Source organism: Anguilla anguilla, chromosome 8 (genome assembly GCF_013347855.1).
Source record: "Anguilla anguilla isolate fAngAng1 chromosome 8, fAngAng1.pri, whole genome shotgun sequence".
Taxonomy (NCBI): domain Eukaryota; kingdom Metazoa; phylum Chordata; class Actinopteri; order Anguilliformes; family Anguillidae; genus Anguilla; species Anguilla anguilla.
The window spans coordinates 5240033-5260090 of NC_049208.1; the positions used below are offsets into that span (position 1 = coordinate 5240033).

General features: G+C 42.6%; 2 protein-coding genes across 5 annotated transcripts; both read left to right on the forward strand.

The window, feature by feature from the left end:
- Positions 1–1770: 1770 nt before the first annotated feature.
- On the forward strand, positions 1771–9210 carry LOC118232806 (SLAM family member 5-like). 3 transcript variants are annotated; one of them, XM_035427944.1, is made up of 6 exons: positions 1771–2619; positions 6547–6891; positions 7385–7645; positions 7981–8095; positions 9003–9092; positions 9181–9210. In XM_035427944.1, the coding sequence occupies exons 1-5, from the start codon at positions 2589–2591 to the stop codon at positions 9055–9057; spliced, it is 807 nt and encodes a 268-aa protein (XP_035283835.1). In that variant the 5' UTR covers positions 1771–2588; the 3' UTR covers positions 9058–9092; positions 9181–9210. The 3 variants fall into 3 exon arrangements, with proteins under 3 accessions (XP_035283835.1, XP_035283833.1, XP_035283836.1); XM_035427942.1 differs by lacking the exon at positions 9181–9210 and having other exon boundaries at positions 9003–9142; XM_035427945.1 differs by lacking the exon at positions 9181–9210 and having other exon boundaries at positions 7385–7640; positions 7979–8095; positions 9003–9142.
- Positions 9211–11953: 2743 nt separating this feature from the next.
- Positions 11954–14441, forward strand: LOC118232811. Of its 2 annotated transcripts, none has more exons than XM_035427957.1 (3): positions 11954–12039; positions 13483–13788; positions 14087–14439. In XM_035427957.1, the coding sequence occupies exons 1-3, from the start codon at positions 11982–11984 to the stop codon at positions 14386–14388; spliced, it is 666 nt and encodes a 221-aa protein (XP_035283848.1). In that variant the 5' UTR covers positions 11954–11981; the 3' UTR covers positions 14389–14439. The 2 variants fall into 2 exon arrangements, with proteins under 2 accessions (XP_035283848.1, XP_035283847.1); XM_035427956.1 differs by lacking the exon at positions 11954–12039 and adding an exon at positions 12046–12381 and having other exon boundaries at positions 14087–14441.
- Positions 14442–20058: the final 5617 nt, after the last annotated feature.

Here is a 20058-nt window from a genome sequence, read left to right on the forward strand (position 1 = left end):
GTACCGCAATACCATTCTGGTCATTGACCGGACCCCATGTGCATCAGTTCTACTGTGGTCATGTGACAGGGGCCTGTGCAGCAGTTCTACTGTGGTCATGTAACAGGGGCCTGTCTGCAGGCGAAAGATTGTCAATGCCTGTTGTTTTTGTTACTGCCAAAGGTGTCTGTGCTTTCTGGCAGCTCTGAGCCACTGTACATTTCTCTTGTGTAATGAAACAAAGAACTGAATTGTTTTTGTATGAATACAGTAGATTGTTAAACATAACAAAAGGCAAAACAAAAAAAAATGGAATCTAGTTTTGTCCAACGGTTTTTAATGCATGCTGGGCTCTATGTCACATTTGTGCTTTTATTTGTTTTGTTTTTTTATAACACAGGAGATTTGAAGTGATATTAAACTTTTTTTTAAGAAAGCCTGTGGTTGTGAGGAGATTTGTAGATTTCTGTTTGGTGTGAGTATGCTTTTTGATAATTCTAGAACTAAAGTGTTGGATTAATTTTTTTTTAAATAAACTTTTTTTCTGTGGCCTGCTGCTTCCACTGTCTGTTCTGTTCTAACTGATGCAGTATTGAGATGTTGTAGGGATACAGTTGAGTTGGGGTGGGGGCAGGGGTGACTGTGTCTTGCATATAAAATGAAAAGTGAAAGTGTCAAACTCTCTGTGCTGTATATGTATGGGGCATGCTGCCCCACCAAGCCATAACTTAATCGGTTTATAGGAACACTAATATTTCATTATAATGTTGTCCACGGACAAAGACAAATCAATCAATTTTAGGATGAGTGCAATTACCAACCACAAAGACAGTCGTGACCCCCCAAACCTAACCGTGCACCAGAACCCCCCTCCCCTGCAGTGCCAACAGCCAGGCACTCAAACGCATTACTGTGGCCAGCAGCCCTGCTTACGGCCATGTACAGTTTTCTCCACCGACGCACATCTGGCTTAAGCATTTTATTGTGGTATGAGGGTTTCGGTCAGCTGGGCTCATGACGTGTTGTGGCATGGCGGTGGCTTCCGCTGGTTGATTGGGTACCTGCAAAGTCCACCTGTTAAACTGTACCTGAGGCGTCCTCTCTGACTCCTTCAGAGGAGAGCCTCACTTATCTGCGCTCGCAAATCGATAGCCGCAGTCAAAGCAACAAGCTCTGATGTTAGCACGTGAGCTAAACTGTGAGCATGTTTGCATGTGAGCTAAACTGTGAGCACGTTAGCATGTGAGCTAAATTGTGAGCACGATAGCATACAAGCTAAACTGTGTCCATGTTAGCATGTGAGCTAAACTGTGAGCACGTTAGCATGTGAGCTAAAATGTGAGCACGTTAGCATGCAAGCTAAACTGTGAGCATGTTTGCATGTGAGCTAAACTGTGAGCACGTTAGCATGTGAACTTAATTGTGAGCACCAGACCTGGGTCAAATACGTATTTGTTTTGGATTCAAATACTTTTCTGTGCTCCATTGATCTTGCCTGGTGTAACTGAGCCTTCCAATATGACCAGAAGGCACGGTTTGCACTTTTTGAGAGTATTTAATTGGTTCCAATACGCCAGACAAGATCAGTAAATTGTAGAAAAGTATTTGAATCCAAAACAAATACATATTTGACCCAGGTCTGGTGAGCACGTTAGCATGTGAGCTGAGCTAAAGAATGGAATGTCTCCTCTGGAGCAGCGAGTGCCTATTGGTTGCACTGGCCTGAAGACCGTTGGCCGTCTTTAGCTGAGTAGGGGGATTCTATCTCTCATGCAGAATTGCTGATGAGAGCTGTGGTTTGAAACTGGCAGCGGAACGGCCCCTGCTGCGACACTACACTACGCTAACGCAACCTGACAACCGAGGCCGAAGACCTGTTCACTGCCAAATGCTCTACCAGGCAGCGCCCTCCATCCAGAATCTGGAGAGATCTGGTGTAACACGTGCGCTGAGAGTGCGAGGTTTGATTTGACGGCTCTGAGCTGCTGGGTGCCCGCATCTCTGACCGTCGCGAGTTGAAGTGTTGAGGCGGCGTTGTGATCAGCTCGGCCCGAGGCGTGTGGGTGTGGCGCTCTCTGGAGCCGAGACGCAGGAGATCGCGCTTCCTCATTTTTTTCGCACTTTGCTGTGGAAAGGGTATTTAAAAATAAACTGTTGTCTTTTGTCTCCAGTCTGACCAACATGCAGACCGCTGAGCTCAGAAGCCACAGGAAGTGATCTTCGCACTGAACAGCAAACACTCACCGACACAGCTGCCTCAGTTCAAATAGAATCTTTCTCTCCCTCTCTCTCTCTCTCTCTTCCTCTCTCTCTCTCTCTCTTTCTCTCCCTCACAGACACACAAACTCAGACCTACTCGTTCACACCAGAGACTAAGTTCACACACACATACATACATAATAAACAGACCGACGCTGACACACAGACACACACACACAAACGCACCTGCACACAAACACACACACACGCACGCACACGCTCTGGCGTGTACACACACAAACGCGCGTGCACACACACACACACACACACACTGTTGCAGCGAAAGGAAGCAGTTTGTCAGTGGGCGATAAAGAAGCCCTGTGTCATTTCTGTGGAGCTGGTTTTGCATCATGTCCTCTGCAGTGCTGACTGCTCTTCTGGGTAAGTGTGGAGACAGACTCACTTCATCTCTCCCTCTTTCTTTCCTTCTTTCTCTTCCTTCTTCTTTCTGCTGAACTTGTGCTAACTGTAACTGCCTCAGTTTGTTCCCCTTTTTTGTGACTATACTTTTATAGTTTTTTGTCAGTTTTTAAATGATATAATCATTGAAATTTTACATTTTTTATTTTAATCTTATAACAGGGGTGTCCAGTCTTATTTGACAAGCACCGGTGTGGGTGCAGGCTTTTTTTGTTTTAGCCCTGACTATACTTTGGCTTTTTGTCAGTTTTTAAATCATGATATAATCATTGAAATTTTACATTTTTTACTTTTTTTGTTTTAGCCCTGATTTTGTTAAGACACCTGATTCAATCAAGGTTGTGTTTGAAGACTGTGATTAGTTTAATTAGTTTGTTGTAGTGCTGGGCTACAGAGCAAAAACCTGCACCTGCTCCCGGATAAGATTGGACACCCCTGTCATATAATGCTGAAAATATGTTATTTTATATCCATATAGTCATGTCGGGTGGTGACTGTTTTTTCATCTTGATGTGTAGCTGAAGCTCTGTCTACGTTCAGTGCTGCGAGAGCTCTATTTCAGAAGCCTCCCTTGCATGTATGTGGGTTCATGTGCTTTAACATGCTTTTGTACATATGAAAGGCTTTATATAATGATACCTTGCTAAAGATTTTTGACCTTTCCCCTGTTTTAATACAAGAGTTCGAAATCAGAACTCTCCTCAACCCAAATTCATACTTCAGATCCACGCAACCTGATTTATATATTATATATATACATTGAGTGAGTGCCATAATGTTTAGGACACAGATATTTTTTGTCGATTTGGCTCTGTACTCAACAATTTTTAACTATGTGAAAAAATTCACATACCGTTAAAGTGCACATTCTCAGTGCAGCACTTTTTTTTCGTTAGGGGCACCATAATGTTTGGGACAGATTAATGTTATGTAAATGAAAGTAGTCATGTTTAGTACTTTGTCACTTATCCTTTGCATGCATTGACTGCTAAAAGTCAGTGACCTATAGACATCACCAGGCTATCTACTCTGGTGATGCTCTGCCAGGCTTGTACTGTAGCCATCCTCAGCTCCTACTTATTTTGGGGGCTAGTGGCCATAAGTTTTCTCTACAGCATATGAAACACATGTTCGATTGGATTCAGATCAGGTGGCTGACTTGGCCAGTTAAGAATTTTCCAGTTTTTGGTTTTGGAAGAACTCTTTTGTTGTTTTGGCAGTATGTTTTGGATCATGGCCTTGCTGTAGGATGAAGCGCTGTCCAATGCATTTGGAGAAATTTGGTTGAACTTGAGCCAATGAGATGCTTCTGTACACTTCAGAGTTCATTCTGCTGCTGTTATCAGCTGTTACTTCATCAATGTCATCAATGAAGACAAGTGAGCCAGTATCTGTGGCAGCCATAGCATTCCCAAAACCATAATGTCCCCACCACCACGTTTCACAGATGAAGAGGGGAGCTTTGGATCTTGGGCAGTTCCTTTTGGCCTTTGCTCTTGCCATCACTCTGATACAAATCAATCTTGGTATCATCTGTCCACAAGAAGTGTAGATCTCTGCAGGCTCTTTTAGGTACTTCTTAGCAAGCTGTAAGCTGGCCATCCTGTTTCTGGAGCTAGCTTGTGGTTTGTATCTTGTATTGTAGCCTCTGTAATTCTGTTCTCAAAATCTTCTGCGGTCCGTAGTCACTGACGCATCCACGCCTGCCTTCTGAAGAGTGTTTCTGATCTGTCAGACAGGTGTTTGAGGGTTTTTCTTCATTATGGTGAGAACTCTTCAGTCATCAACAGTAAAGGTCTTCCTTGGTCTACCAGACCCTTTTTTTAAATGTCTGAGCTCACTAGTTTCCTCTAAATGCTGTTCCAAACAGTAAGCCTATGGTTTGGCCTATGTCCCTGGCTATTTCTGTCTTACTTCTGAGTCTCATAATGGCTTCCTTGAATATCATCGGCAGAACTGTGGTCCGCATGTTGACAAATAGCAATAGTATACTTCAGAGGCCATCAAAAGCCTAGAATCAAGACTAGATACTGAATGCTACTGAACGCAATTGGACACCTGAGTAATCAGAAACTCCTATTAAGCCATTTGTCCCAGACAGGTGCCCTTAAATGGCTGTATATAAAAAGGGCTGTAATTTCTATGGGGTGAAACCAAAGTGTATAAAAACACCATTAAACCAAAGCAAGAAATATACACTTGTTAACCACATGTGAATTGTTTGCTTACAAATCTGAAATTGTGGAGTACAGAGCCAAATCAAAAAAATAAATAAATAAATAAATATATATATATATATATATATATATATATATATAGATGCCTCTTTGCCCCCAGACATTATGGAGCTCACTGTATACAAATATCCCGATAACTGCATGACTTTTATTGCAGTGGCCAAGAATGAAAACCATTTTTTAGTTCCCACGTGGAAGGTTTTGCAGTCTTTTGCAGTTTTTTTTTTTGGCTGGACCGCAACAGCAGGGCCAGCCCTACAAACGCGAATGTCTGTGACTGACTGAGTGACTGAGTGATGAAGTTACACCATTGGTCGGCCGGATCACGTGTGTTAGGTCCAGCCACATTCTAGGTTTTGACCTGGTCTTGTTAAAGAAAGAATACAGAGTGGTCTGAAAGTAGCAGTAGCATGGCATTTCCATAGGGCGGCTTAGCCGTCAGCCACAGTGGCTCCACCCCCCATACCTGGTTCCTGAACTGGCCAGCTCTACAGCAGGATTGGCTGCTCTGGGCACTCTCCAGGTGATATGATGCACCTGTCCGATTCCTAATGGCAGAGAACATTTGACTGCGCTCTGGGGGCACATTCGGTGACTGATTATTTTCATCCCTTTCTCCTGATCTGTTACTTTCTGCAGCTCTGGTCCTCGTTTTGGAAGCTCACGATTCAATCTTTGCTTGAAATTGACTTCCTTGACAGAGATGCCAGAGACGGATGTATTTCTTGCCTTTAATGTTTCTTAAATGATGGATGCTGATGATGATGATGATAATTATTATTATTATTCTTTTTCTTAAATGATTATGATAAACAACAACAACAATAATAATAATAATTATAACAATTATTATTATTATTATTATTATTATAGAAATTGTATTATAGATAAAAACAAAACACAAAACACGACAAAAGCCACGATATATAAGGCAAACTTGTCATCTGACCATATCCCCAATCATGACTAACTCAGACAAGAAATAACCAGAGCAGGAAATGGTGGGGGGTGGGTGGGGGGGGGCGTAATGTTCCGTTGGCATGCAATGCATGAGTCCGCTCAAGTATAGTTCTTTTCTCTCCGCCAGTGGTGCTTTGCAGTTGCTGTTTAAAATTAAAGTGAAAGTAAAAAAATAAGTTGAAGTGCATCTGCAGAGCTTTGACGTTGACGTTATTAAATGAATATAAGCGCATTATATTGGCACAAATGCTCAATACCATCCGATTTCGCCAGGTCTCCTCAATTAGGCTACAGGCGAGCAATGAAATCATTTTTATTTGCATCGCAAAATTTCATCGTCATTATTTAAATTTGTGGATACCTGTACTCTTCGTTCTCTGCATCAACACGTAGAGAATATTCATGGAAAACATCTGCAATACGCAATTTAAACAATTTCGAAGTGTATATTTTGTTAAAGATAACCTTCATTGTGGGTTGTGCTTTCATTAGTGTAAGCTAGTAATTAAAACTGATTTGTCTTTGTCCAATATACTTATTGCTTTTTCTGTGGGCCAGTGAAAATTCAGCCTTTGGAACAACACTAGCCACAGTGCCTGGTGAGCCAAATGGTCATTATCAAGCCCTGAGCGGGTGTGTCTTATTAGTAATTGTGCTCTACTAACAGTTGTGCTGCTGCTGTTATTCCCAGTGCTGCCGGTGTTCAGTGTGTACGGGACTTCACTAGTGCTGAATGGAGCCGTGGGGGAGTCCATTGTGCTGCCCACGGATGAGGAAGGACCAATCAAAGGACCAGGCTTAATGGCGTGGAAAAAGAACAATATTGATGTCATCAGATTACTGAGCAAGCAGGGCAGCTCATCTTTTGAAACCCTGGAGACAAATGCAGCTTTTAAAGGGAGGCTGATTGTGAATTATGAAACCGGGGCCCTGAACATTAGTTCTCTGAGAGAAGAGGATTCTGGGGAATATGTCTTTGAGGGTATCGGACAATCTGGGACCCTCGGGCCAAAAACGATACAACTACACATTTATGGTGAGCACCTCAGTGTTTGTGTCTGTGGGTTTTTGAGCTGTAATTAATGAAGCAGTGTGTTTCAGAGTTTGTGTCTGTAGATCTCTTTACTGTAAATAATGACACAGTGTGTTTCAGTGTTTGTGTCTGTAGATCTCTTGAGCTGTAATTAATGACGCAATGTGTTTCAGAGTTTGTGTCTGTAGATCTCTGAGCTGTAATTAATGACGCAATGTGTTTCAGAGTTTGTGTCTGTAGATCTCTGAGCTGTAAGTAATGACACAGTGTGTTTCAGAGTTTGTGTCTGTAGATCTCTTGAGCTGTAATTAGTGAAGCAGTGTGTTTCAGAGTTTTTGACTGTAGATCTCTTTACTGTAAATAATGACGCAGTGTGTTTCAGAGTTTGTGTCTGTAGATCTCTGTCCTGTAAGTAATGACGCAATGTGTTTCATAGTTTGTGTCTGTAAGATCTCTGAGATGTAAGTAATGCTGTTGGTGGTCTCTCTCTCTGCAGAGAGGATTGTTTCAGTGCAGGTAACCTCCCAGGTGAATAACAGCACAGACGGCAGCAGCTGTCACGTGACCCTGAGTTGCAGTGTGATTGGAGGCAGCCAGGTGGTGCTGTCCTGGAGCAGAAATGGAGAGAACATTGCTGGAGCGGAGAGCAGAGCTACGCTGAGTGTATCCCCCACCCGTGTAGAAGAGAACTACACCTGTACAGCCATTAACCCCATCAGCTCACTAAGCAACACAACCAGGCCCTGCCAAACGCCAGGTCAGTCTCTGATTAGCTCAGAGCGCTATTAGCATATAATCAGCAGAAAACACATAAACCGACTCTTATTTACACTCTAGCTAGACCATGATGATGCTCCTGCTGCTGCTACATTGGATTTTTTGTTGTTATAGGGACATGATTCACATTACAACTGAAATGACTACAACTAAAATAAAACAATAACTGCTAATAGCACTTAAATAGAAATATGTACAGTCAGATCAAGTGTGTGAGTGTGAGTGTGTGTGTATGCGCATGTGTGTGCGCCTGTGCAGTTGTGTAACAATCGCTGTCTCTGTAGGGTCCTGTGTGATGTTCTTTATTTCCTGTAGGTCTATATTCTCCTGGCCTCTCGCTGTGTGCGTTAAAGTCAGTGCTGTTCTCCCTGGGTCTGGTTGCCATGGTTTCGGCTGTCATCGCAGTTAATGTCAGAGAGAGGTGCTGCAGGTCAGTCATGGTCATTCCTGTGTTTACATCTCTTATCAGCTGTTACGGCCGGCTCGACTGGCCGCAACAAACCAAGTCCAGATGCACCAAAAACAGACAGAAACTGATCTAAAAACAAACCCAGACATTTATTAATCTAAATTACAAACTAAGGCACAAACGAAAACACACAAAGTTCACAGAACCAAAGATCTCCACACAAACTACAAGCCCCAATAGAAAAACTCCCCTGCCTCATACTACTGGGCTTATATTGGGCCACAGGCAGGTGGAGGCAATCAGGCAATTAGGTAATTAAGCAACTACCTCCACCTGCACTACCCAGGCAAGCAGAGGCAGGGGACGTAACATCAGCACTGAGTGTGAATCTGACACACACAGTGACCTCTTAAAAAAGCATCCAAACACACACACACTCTACCCCATACTCACACACACTACCACACACTCACACCCTCCACCACACACTCACACACTCCACCTCACACTCACACACTCTACCCCTCACTCACACACTCCATCACACACTCACACCCTCCACCACACACTCACACACTGTACCCCATACTCACACACTGTACCCCATACTCACACACTCCATCACACACTCACACACTCTACCCCGTACTCACACACTCTACCGCACACTCACACCCTCCACCACACTCACACACTGTACCCCATACTCACACACTCCATCACACACTCACACACTCTACCCCGTACTCACACACTCTACCGCACACTCACACCCTCCACCACACTCACACACTGTACCCCATACTCACACACTCCATCACACACTCACACACTCTACCACACACTCTAATGCATGCTGTATTGCTTCATGTGAATTCTGGATGCAGTTCTGGAGTTTAAGTTATTTATTTCTGTTGTTGTTTTTCAGAGATCAATGGGGACGAATCTGTCAGAGTGATGGAGAAAATTCCTACCTGAAATAGCTGTGTGTGTGTGTGTGTGTGTGTGTGTGTGTGTGCACGTGTGTGTGTGTATGTGTGTGCATGTGTGTGTCTGTGTGTATGTGTGTGAGTGTGTGTGTGTGTGTGTACGTGTGTGTGTGTGTATGTGTGTGCATGTGTGCGAGTGTGAGTGTGTGTGTGTGTGTGTGTGTGTATGTGTGTGCATGTGTGCATGTGTGTGAGTGTGTGTGTGTGTGTGTACGTGTGTGCATGTGTGCGAGTGTGAGTGTGTGTGTGTGCATGCGCGTGTATGTGTGCGTGTAAGTGTAAGTGTGAGTTTGAGCGTGACTCATGATTATGTAAAACAAGTAATCCTAGCAATGCAGTGCAGTACATAATAAAATGTTTCATATCCGTTATCCAGATGACTATGTTTGACATTACATCCTCCTTTACAAAGGAACCCTAATTACAATGATCCCAGTACTTGCAAAGCATTTCAACCAGATGAGTTTTATGCACACACACACACGCGCGCACACACACACACGCGCACACACACTACACCACGGTCCCAACCCATTGTTGGGAGGGATAACACAAGCACACATTCAAATTAGGGGTGAACTGAAAAGGTTGTGCAAGTGTAGCTGCGGATAATTGCAATAATTGTTAGCTCCTGTGTGATCATAAATGTGTTATGTTTTTTTGTTTTTGTTTTGTGCTTTAATACTTTTTTGTTTGTTGTCTTTTTATGTGTTTGGGGACTATGTATTTTTCAAGAACCCGCGCCAAAGATGATTTAAGGACATGTGATGGATAATAAAGTTTTCTGAATTTTAAAATAAATTAATCACTATTTTTTTAATTTGCTGAAATGAATCCCAAATTAAAGAGCTTTCCAAGACTGCTCTTGGTATCTGCATGGCCAATAACTGGCCTACAATTTGCCTGAAGCCCAAGATCTGTCCCAGCTGTTTCCTAGCCATTGACACAAGCGTACTGAGAAATGCACGTCAAGTTCAAGGTTTGAAGAAGAGCAACCAAAATGATTCCTAGTATGAAAGATAAAGGCTACGAGAAAAGACTTAAGATGCTTAATATCCTCAAGTTTAGTAAAAGGAGACTCTGGAGTAATTTGATTGAGGCTGATAAATTCATAAAAGGGATCAACAAAGTGAATTACAAGAGATTCTTCAGGTTGAATTATGTTAGCAGAACGAGGGGACATAAATGTAAATTAGCAAAAGGTAAATTCCATACAGACATTAGGAATACTTTTTCACACAGAGAGTAGTCAATGTGTGGAATACCCGGCCAGGTCACATAGTAGAGGCAGAAACTGGGGATTTTCAAGACTAGGCTTTATACAATGTTAGATACAATCTAGTCTGTAGGTAATCAGAGCACTAATCTAGTTTGGAAAACGTCGAGCATTGTTAGGCTGAACGGCCCGCTCTCATCATTATATTACGTTATGTCATGTTATTTGGGGTCATCCATGTCTTCTGGTGGAAAATATGAACAAAACAATGCATCATTCAAATTGTGCATGACATCTGTCGGCAGTGGGAGAAGTAGAAAAAACAAGTGCCGATACAGTATGAGAGTTAAATTTAAGTTCCAGTATGGCGTAACCTACCGGCCTGTTCCGGGACCTCCCATTTTATGGAACTTCCCATTTTTGAGGAAAGAAAACGTCAAAAAGACAGGTTCCCTTGCAGCTACCATCGTTTACACAAAATGTACCGTCATTTCAACGAGTCACTTACGAACTGAATGGCAAAACTGTTGTTGAGTCGCGGATACGCTCAGAATTCTAAATTCCGTAAATGTATCGGGAGGCAGATTCCAATCTCCTAACCAGCGCGACAAGAGTGTTCCTTTATTCTGCTAGTGAAAATTAGCAAATACAAACCGGCAGCGTAAAACTAAGAGTCTTATCGTGGTAAATAACTGTAGCGTGCATACGTAAATCCACCACTAAGTGGCGGTACGCAATAAGTAGTAATGGTGCGCATATGGGCAAAAATCAACAGTATCGGTATGGAGTACCGTCCTTATTTAAGCTGTATTTATCTGCCGCTCACAGCTCTCTCGTGTCCTTCTGACAGATTTTTTAAAATGGGTGTTGGATAAATAACTTATTTATAACAACATTCACATTACGTAGTTATATTTTCAAATCTTCAGTCAGCTTTTAGCACTGACTTAATGTAGGGCCCTATGGTATCTGTGTTATAGCTTTTTAAAATTCTCAATTCCGCGATTCCGTCTGTGATTCTGTTACAGAAACTATAGGGCCCTCCTTAATGCTGCCATCAGTCTGTCGCTGGCCCGCGCCGGGCCCCCATCAAAAAAGACACTTGGCCGCCGGCCTGCGCTGGGCCGCCGGCCCCCGTCAAAAGATACTTGCCATCGGGCCTAACAACCTTTCTGGGGGAAACCCTGAAATGTATCAAAAACAATCCAAAAACTGATTTAAAAACTCAGACATTTATTAGAATAAATAAACTAAAACACAAACTAAAACAAAAGAAAACCCACAAAGTTTACCAAACTAAAGGATCTTCACAGACACCAAAACCACAAAGCAAACCGCAAGCTACACAAAAGAAACCCCAAAGAAGATCTCAAAGCAAAGAACTCTACGCAACCCACAAAACACAAACACACAGCCAGCTACAAACCACCCGAAAGAAAGATCTCCCCTGCCTCATACTACTGGGCTTATATTGGGCCACAGGCAGGTGGAGGCAATCAGCAATTAGGCAATCAGGCAACTACCTCCACCTGCACTACCCAGACCAGCAGAGGCAGGGGACGTAATCCCCAGAAATGAGCATAACGCCTTATCCTGCTTCTGGGCCGTGCTTTCGTAGGGAGGGGTTTCGTCTTCCGCCTATCGCCTCTCGCCTCTCGCCCATCTTTTTTCCTCATTACGCTAAAAAAAAAAAGCGTCAGCCATGACAGGAAAGATCGCGCACTTTCTGTTGCTCCTTAACTCCGTTTTACTGCATTTTGGTGAGTTGTATTTTTTTTAAAAACATTTTATGTAAAATATGCCCGAAAAATAATTCTTGCTTTTATGACTTGAGAACGTTCGGAAAAATTTGAAGTCGGGGTGACGGAACAGTCAACTAGTGCAGAAGCTCAGTCGTTTTTACCAGGATATGGAAGGGTTGCTTTGCTGCTTAACACTAGAAGAGAGAAGATAGAATAACCAGTAAAAATCTGTCACATGCGAACTCAGGTGGACAATGGTGTGTCAGGGCCAGGAGGTCATTGGTTTGGATTGCCTGTACTTTAGAGGTAACAGAACCCTAAAATACATTTTGGCGCCTCCGGAACAAAGGCACCATTTTGGTGAGTTGTAGTTTAAAAAAAAAAGTTTTTGTAAAATATGTCCGAAAAATAATTCTTGCTTTTATGACTTGAGAACGTTCGGCAAAATTTGAAGTCGGGTGACCTTAGTCGAGGTCTTGCTTTCTTCAGCGAGTCACACTCCTAATCGCGTGGGGGGACTCGGAGAGTCATGTGTTCTGCTACCAGAAACGAGGGAGAAATAAGGAAACTTGAATCAGGGTTCGCAAGAGCTGGCAAATATGAAATAAACTAACTTCTGTTTTTCATCAAGTTTATGAACTTTTCGCTCCAAGTCTGTTGATGGACTGTGTGGAATTACTGAAGGGGTGATTTATAAAGGATTTTTAAAAGAGAATGATAACAGTTCCTCCTTTACCAATTTTACCAGCCTAATCCATATATACTGTATATATATATAATGTCTTATTACAATTATCATATTCAGAAATACAATAATCTGAGTTGTGAGACATAGAAATTAAAATCCAAATTCTGTTGTTGTTGTTGTTATTCAGTGAAGTTTAATTAGGCATGTTCTTTATATGTCTTTTACCGCTGCTCAGACTGTAGTTCTTTTCTGATCATTAAAAGTCATTTTCATACGGTGAAAGGTCCAGTGCTGACTCAGCTCTTACATATGTAAGTGAGTACATATGAGTCCATAAGCACACTATAAGAGTTGATTTTACACTGAACATTTCACTGTGTATGCTTGTGTAATACCAGATCAGTAAATAGCTCTGGTTGCCTGCGTGTGAAATTCCCACTCCAATGAGAATTGCTTCTTGGTCTCATTTACATACAAGATCAAATTTTGTACATTTACTAGCTTATGACAAAACTGCTTAATTTTAATACAGAAAACGTTCTTTCAACTGAGCTCAAAACCTAGCGTGCGAATTGGCACAAGACTGTAGGTTTGTGTATTTTTCTCAATCTGGCAACCTGATTCTCCACCTTAAGGACACACACGTTTACGCTTATTATCGTTGGACGAATTGAGAGTAATACATATACGCTAAATGGTTCCAAACATATCAGTATGTTCTGTTTGTCTATAAAGTTAATACCGGGACTTGTGAATGTACGTGTGTTTTGCAGGTACAGGTGAAGCCCTGTTTATCGTAAACGGTATCGTTAATGGGTCTGTCACTTTGCCCTCCGGATCTCCGTACAACAGTCCCTCAGAGGTCCAGTGGAGGATTGACAGGAGTTTAATCGCCTTTTATTTTGCGCCGGACACTGTGACGATGGACACTAAGAGATTTGGGGACAGGTTACGTCTGAACACGAAAGACGGTTCTCTTCTAATCAACCGGGCACAGATGGGCGATGCGGACACGTACACCGTGACAGTCTCTCAAGGCAAAAGCAAACACAAGGCTGAAGTAAAGCTGATGATCTATGGTGAGCAAAAGCTTCAAGTCCGCTGGGTCAACTCAGTCGAGACTCAAGCTGATCTCCCCCTCAAAATCTCTCTGTCTCTCTGTCTCTCTCTCTCTCAGCACACACAAATGCCATAATTTGGTGTAGACTTGCAGTTACTGTATGAACAGCCTAGTCAGTCTCTCTCTCTCTCTCTCTCTCTCTCAGGACACAAAAACACATAAACACACACACACATACAACAAAACAGCAAACCCTTTACATTCCGACTTACTTTGAGTTTCTGAGATTAACCTTTGATATTTCTTCACCCGAACAGAACGGGCAGACATGCCTAACCTGGAGGTTCTGACCAACACGTCAGGGCCTCGGTTCTGCAATGTGTCTGTGAGGTGCGCTACCATCGATGGCCTCTGGGTGGAGTCGCTCTGTCAGCTTACACAGGGCAAACTTGTGTGCCAGGAGACAGCCAGGAATGACTCCGCCCACTCAGCGCTGTTACTGATCACGGTAACCAGAGACGCCATCAACTGTAGCAGCAGCAACCCCGCCAGCACAAGCTCCGCCCCCCTGCTTCCTGTTAAACAGTTCTGCCCAGCCACTGTGCCGGGTAAGGAATGAATGTGTCTCGACCAATCAGAATAAGAGACTACTGAAGCACTGAATTCCCATAGGGATCCATTCAAATGCAAAGAGTTTTTGTATCACTTGTAGGACAACCTGAAAATAAGATATCCTGACTCTGAGACTCCAGATAGGTCACAGACATCAGGAAGTCATGGCATGCAAATGATATGCAACCAAATACAAAACATGACATATTTTACATTATGTTAATTTGTCTACTGTATAAGTGCATTTCCCTGATTCTAGCTTTTCCCCAAACAGTTCACTGCAGCAAATGTAAACGAGCAAATGGTGGCACAGGAGGTCTCAGGAGTGCATTTGTTTAATTCTTGCTAATATTCTGCCTATTTTTTTTTTTTTTGCCCAGGAGTGTATTTAATGGTATTATAATGTGTGGTATATATTTGCAGAAAATAGTTTGTCTTTAAATGAAATTCCTCTATGTTCCTCTCCAGTTTCCAGAGCTGAGGAGTCTTTGTTTGTGCGTAAGGGAGGCTCTGTTCATCTAGATGTGCAGGGATATGAAAAACTGAAATTTCGGACCATTTCATGGACTTTTAATTCTGGAAGACTAGTGGATTTAATTCACAAGATTAGATATCTGGCAACATATGGTAATCATACCAGGGTAGAATTTGATCAAAAGAACTTCTGCTGCTGACGAATGTGCAGGAAAGCGACAGTGGGATCTACACAGCAAAGATAATTTATAAACAAAAGACCAGCAGGGTTGCTACCTACAGGCGGGGAGGGGGGGGGGGGGGATTATGAGGGAATGCTGTGGGGGTCTGATCACAAACTTGGGGGGGTGGGGGGTGGGGAGGGTGAATGTAACAGTGCAGAGGGAAGATGAAATTCATTACAAACTAGCGGTTAAATTTCAATCAGCTACTCAGACTGGACATTTACAATGTTTGCTTGGTACCACAAACCGGACTTGTTCAAGCAATTTGAAAACTGGACATTTCTAATCCATCTGGCTACCCGACCCCGCAGTTTGGGAACCCCTGATGGAGTAGGGGAGGATGAGGAGGGTAGGAAGGCATCCATGTCCTGATCAGAGAAATCCAAAATGACAGTCTGTCTCTCAATACAGGTCCACCGATCACCAAGGACAGTTCTCCTGTGGGAGTCATTGTTGCCGTTGTCGCCATTATCATCATCATCATTGTCGTCTTTGTCATTTATACCAGGAGGAAGATATCTGGAGGTAAGGCACATGAGGTTTTAATATTGTACAAATAGAAGTGAATTACTGTCATTCACTGAGTGATTAATGATTCAGTGAGTATTTCCAGATTACATTTGCTATTCCTGAGGCCAGACAACCCTGTACCCCTCTCATGGCTAACTGCTAAAGCTAGGCAGCCATACCACCCTGTATCCCTCTCGTGGCTAACAGCTGAAACTAAGCAGCCATGTCACCCTGTACCCCTCTCATGGCTAACTGCTGAAGCTAAGCAACCATGTCACCCTGTACCCTTCTCATGGCTAACTGCTGAAGCTAAGCAGCCACACCACCCTGTACCATTCGCATGGCTAACTGCTAGTCTGCCATAACATGCCGTACAGTTACAGCAATTTAAATATGAAATTATGGTGTTGTGTAAATGTAAATTAAATTAAATGAATGAATTATTAATAAAGTAAACAGCTGTACAGAGTGTAATTTGTTGTAAAATGGCACATCAGTGTACACTGGTGTTCACTGCTGCTGTAGCTTGTGGGATAAAAATGCTCTCTGCTCCTACACTCTTAAGCCTGAGCAGTCTGTACCAGAGCTGGGTCAAATACAAACACGTATTTGTATTTGTATTTGTATTGAAAATGTATGTAAATACATATTTGAAGTATTTTTAAATACATTTACACATGAAGTGATGTTGTTAATTCTAAAAATGGCTGCCCCTTACTGAGAACATTTCTTTCATTGAACCCCGATAAATTCTGCTGTTGAGGCGGCTCGAGGCGGCTCCGGAGGCCTCCCCGGGGCTTGAGGTGCAAGCGAAGCACGAAATTTGGGTGTAGCAGGCGGCAGTGGCCCCCGCGGAACGAGGGTCAGAGCAGGCGGCCCCTCCGGGACTTGGGGCGAGCAGGCGGCCCCTCCGGGACTTGGGGCGAGCAGGCGGCCCCTCCGGGGCTCGAGGAGGCTCTGGAGGCCCCTCCGGGGCTCGAGGCGGCTCTGGAGGCCTCTCCGGGGCTCGAGGCGGCTCTGGAGGCAAAACAGAAGTGCCGCCATCTGGCGGCCCAACAAGGGAAACACAGACAGGAAAACACAGAACCATGACAAGCTGTCCTCACAGTGCTTTTTTTAGCATGTGTGTTCTGCACCGCCAGCTCGATTTTGAGTGACCTGCCAGATCCAGACGGGTGGGGTCCAAACATATTTCTTTTAGCCCCTGATTTTATCCCTGATTTTCCCAATCCAAACTCAACCAAACTTCTTGATCTCCCACCGCAACTTCTCATGCTGATGTCAGGAGGAGGTGCAAGTAATGTGACTCCTCCGATTCAATGGATGATCTGTATTTTTACTTCTGTTTTATCCATTTTTATCTACTTATCTGTCTTTTTGATGTTTTAATAATTTTACCTTTTTTAAAGTCTTTTTATTGTTTTTTTTTAACTCTTGTACATCAGCTTGCACTGTATGCTTGAAAAGTGCCATACAAATAAAAGTTATTTTTTTAATAACTATGATTATAATTATCCATCCATTCCTTAAGTATAGCCACTTATCTACAGTAATAATAATAATAATACTTTATTATTATTATTATTATTATTATTATTATTAGCTGTAGTAGTAGCAGTAGTAATAGTATTAACCATTGTTTATGAAATTAATAGTATTAATGTTATTTTAAAATGAGTTGAGCACCTTGTATTTGGTGAAAAATAGTTTTTGCCATATAGCAACAACCTGTGTGATCTTCAGGAAGCAGTTTGTTAAATTCTGACCACTTAAATCAGGTACAAACTCTAGAAGCCTTTATGCATGACATCAGCTAAAACTTCTTAAAAATCTTTCAACAAATCAAAACAAAACAAACCAAATTACAGATTACAACCAGGTACCTGAATTACTAATGCAGTGTGTGGAATACTCTGTACAATTTATGTGATTCACCAAAATTTTTTAAATGTATTAATCTTCTATAATTGGGAATGGGTAGTGTTCGGAGGTTCAAAGGCACACTGACAAGGGTACTACCAAGCTACTACAAGTAGCCCCTAAATCCCAAAGGACTAAACAGAGGGAAGGGGAAAAAAAAGACGAAGAAATAATAGTTGCGAAGCCGATCTCCGACAAACGCTAAACCGAGAACCCAAACACTGGTACTTAAATAATAAAGGTCCCGGAAGTTCCAACGGGAAACGGGAAACCCTTAGATTTAGGGTTAGGGTTACTACAGCTGAGTAACCCTAACCCTAACCCTAACGCTCAGCTAAAATAAATAATCTGAGTGCATCTCAGAAAAACCCAAAAGAAATACAACACCAGGACAACGTCCCAAATACCCCAGCTCGCAGAGCTGCAAAATAATAAAGAACCTTTTCTTTTTTCTAGAGCGCTAAACTGCGCTTAACACCTACGCTGAATTTACCGGACAAGCAACCTAACACATAAAGCTCACACAGAGCACTTGTCCCACCGTCCTATTACCTGGCTCTGGTCTTAGTGATAGCGACACAGACGCAACCAAACCTGTCACGTCACAGGTTGAATAGGCAGCGAACCGGTGAGCCCAATCAGGACTCAGGGTGCTCCCCTGGTGGCCACACCCAGCCACTGCACCCTGAAAACACACTGCACACACAATATACACTAAACACACTGCACGCATACTATACATGCTACGCAGACACTACACATGAAATGCGGACTGTACAAACACAATGCAAACTACACACACACAATAGGCACTATACACACATGCTATACACACACTACACATGTACAGATTACACACATGCATGCAATGCATGCTGTGCACATATAAGATACACACAATATACGAAAAAAAGACACTACATACACTATAGAGACGCAAGGGAGAGTGCACTCAGTGCAGTGCTATATTTTCTTTGTAAGTTCCAGGAGAAAGTGCAGTGACAAGTCTGCCCTGTGTGTTGTGGCGCAGGGAAACCAGAAGAGGGCACTGTTGAGTCATCCCTGTGTGTTCAGTGCTAGGTTAACCCTGTGTTCTGCCACAGAGCAGAGAGGGAGGACGCAGTGCTAAGTCAAGCCATGGAGCGCACATAGGAACTGGAGAGGGTGGGAGGGGCCAGGCGGTGAAGCCTAGGAAGTAATGGGGAAACAGCCTCTACTGCGCATGTTGAGGGCAAGAGCACTTGCTGCGCATTTAATTCAGTGTAGAAAACCAAGGAGATTTAACAGACAAAGATAACCTCATCAGCCAATTTTTGTGAAACAATAATTGTTTTGGTCCAGAAGTTTTGGGAAACTGTTCATTAAAATGTACATATTTTATTACATATGGCATATTTTCACTTCATCTCTTTTTTTATATGAAATATAATGATTGTTTCATCGATTTAATCATCATTTAGTTGTGTTTCAAAATACCATTGAGGAAGTTTTATTTTTGCCTTCAGAAGTCAGATAGTTGCCCTTCACTTTAATGGGTCTGCCAGTGTTTTGTACTCAGCATGCACAGTGCCAGCTTATTTCCGGGTCTTCACAAACTTAGATTAGCAGAAGGCAGGCTTATCTGTCTATTTAAATATGCATGTGTGAGTTAACCCTGTGCTTTGGCACGAAGAACAGTACCAAGTTAATTCTGTGTTTTGGTAGAGAGAGCAGTTCTAAGTTAACTCTGTGTTATGGCTCAGGGAGCTGTACTGAGTTAACCCTGTGTTTTAACAGGGAGCAGTACTAAGTTAACTCTGTTTTGTCTTAGAGAGTTATACCAAGTTCACTCTGTGTTTTAACAGGAGGCAATACTAAGCTAACCCTGTGTTCTGGCTCAGGGTGCTGTACTAAGTTGACCCTGTGTTTTGGCTGAGAGAACAGTACTAAGTTGACCTTGTGTTTTGGTTCAGAGATTATTACTAAGTTGACCCTTTGTTTTAGTGCGTTAGCAGCACTAATTTGACTCTGTGTTCTGCCACAGAGCACAGAGGGAGGACGCAGTGCTAAGTCTAGCCATAGAGCGTACATAGGAACTGGAGAGGATGGGAGGGGCCAGGCGGTGAAGCCTAGGAAGTAATGGGGAAACAGCCTCTACTGCGCATGTTGAGGGCAAAAGCACTTGCTGCGCATTTAATTCAGTGTAGAAAACCAAGGAGATTTAACAACCAAAGAAAACCTCATCAGCCAATTTTTGTGAAACAATAATTGTTTTGGTCCAGAAGTTTTGGGAAACTGTTCATTAAAATGTACATATTTTATTACATATGGAATATTTTCACTTAATCTCTTTTTTATATGAAATATAATGATTGTTTCATTGATTTAATCGTCATTTAGTTGTGTTTCAGAATACCATTGAGGAAGTTTTTTTTTTTGCCTTCAGAAGTCAGATAGTTGCCCTTCACTTTAATGGGTCTGCCAGTGTTTTGTACTCAGCATGCACAGTGCCAGCTTATTTCCAGGTCTTCACAAACTTAGATTAGCAGAAGGCAGGCTTATCTGTCTAT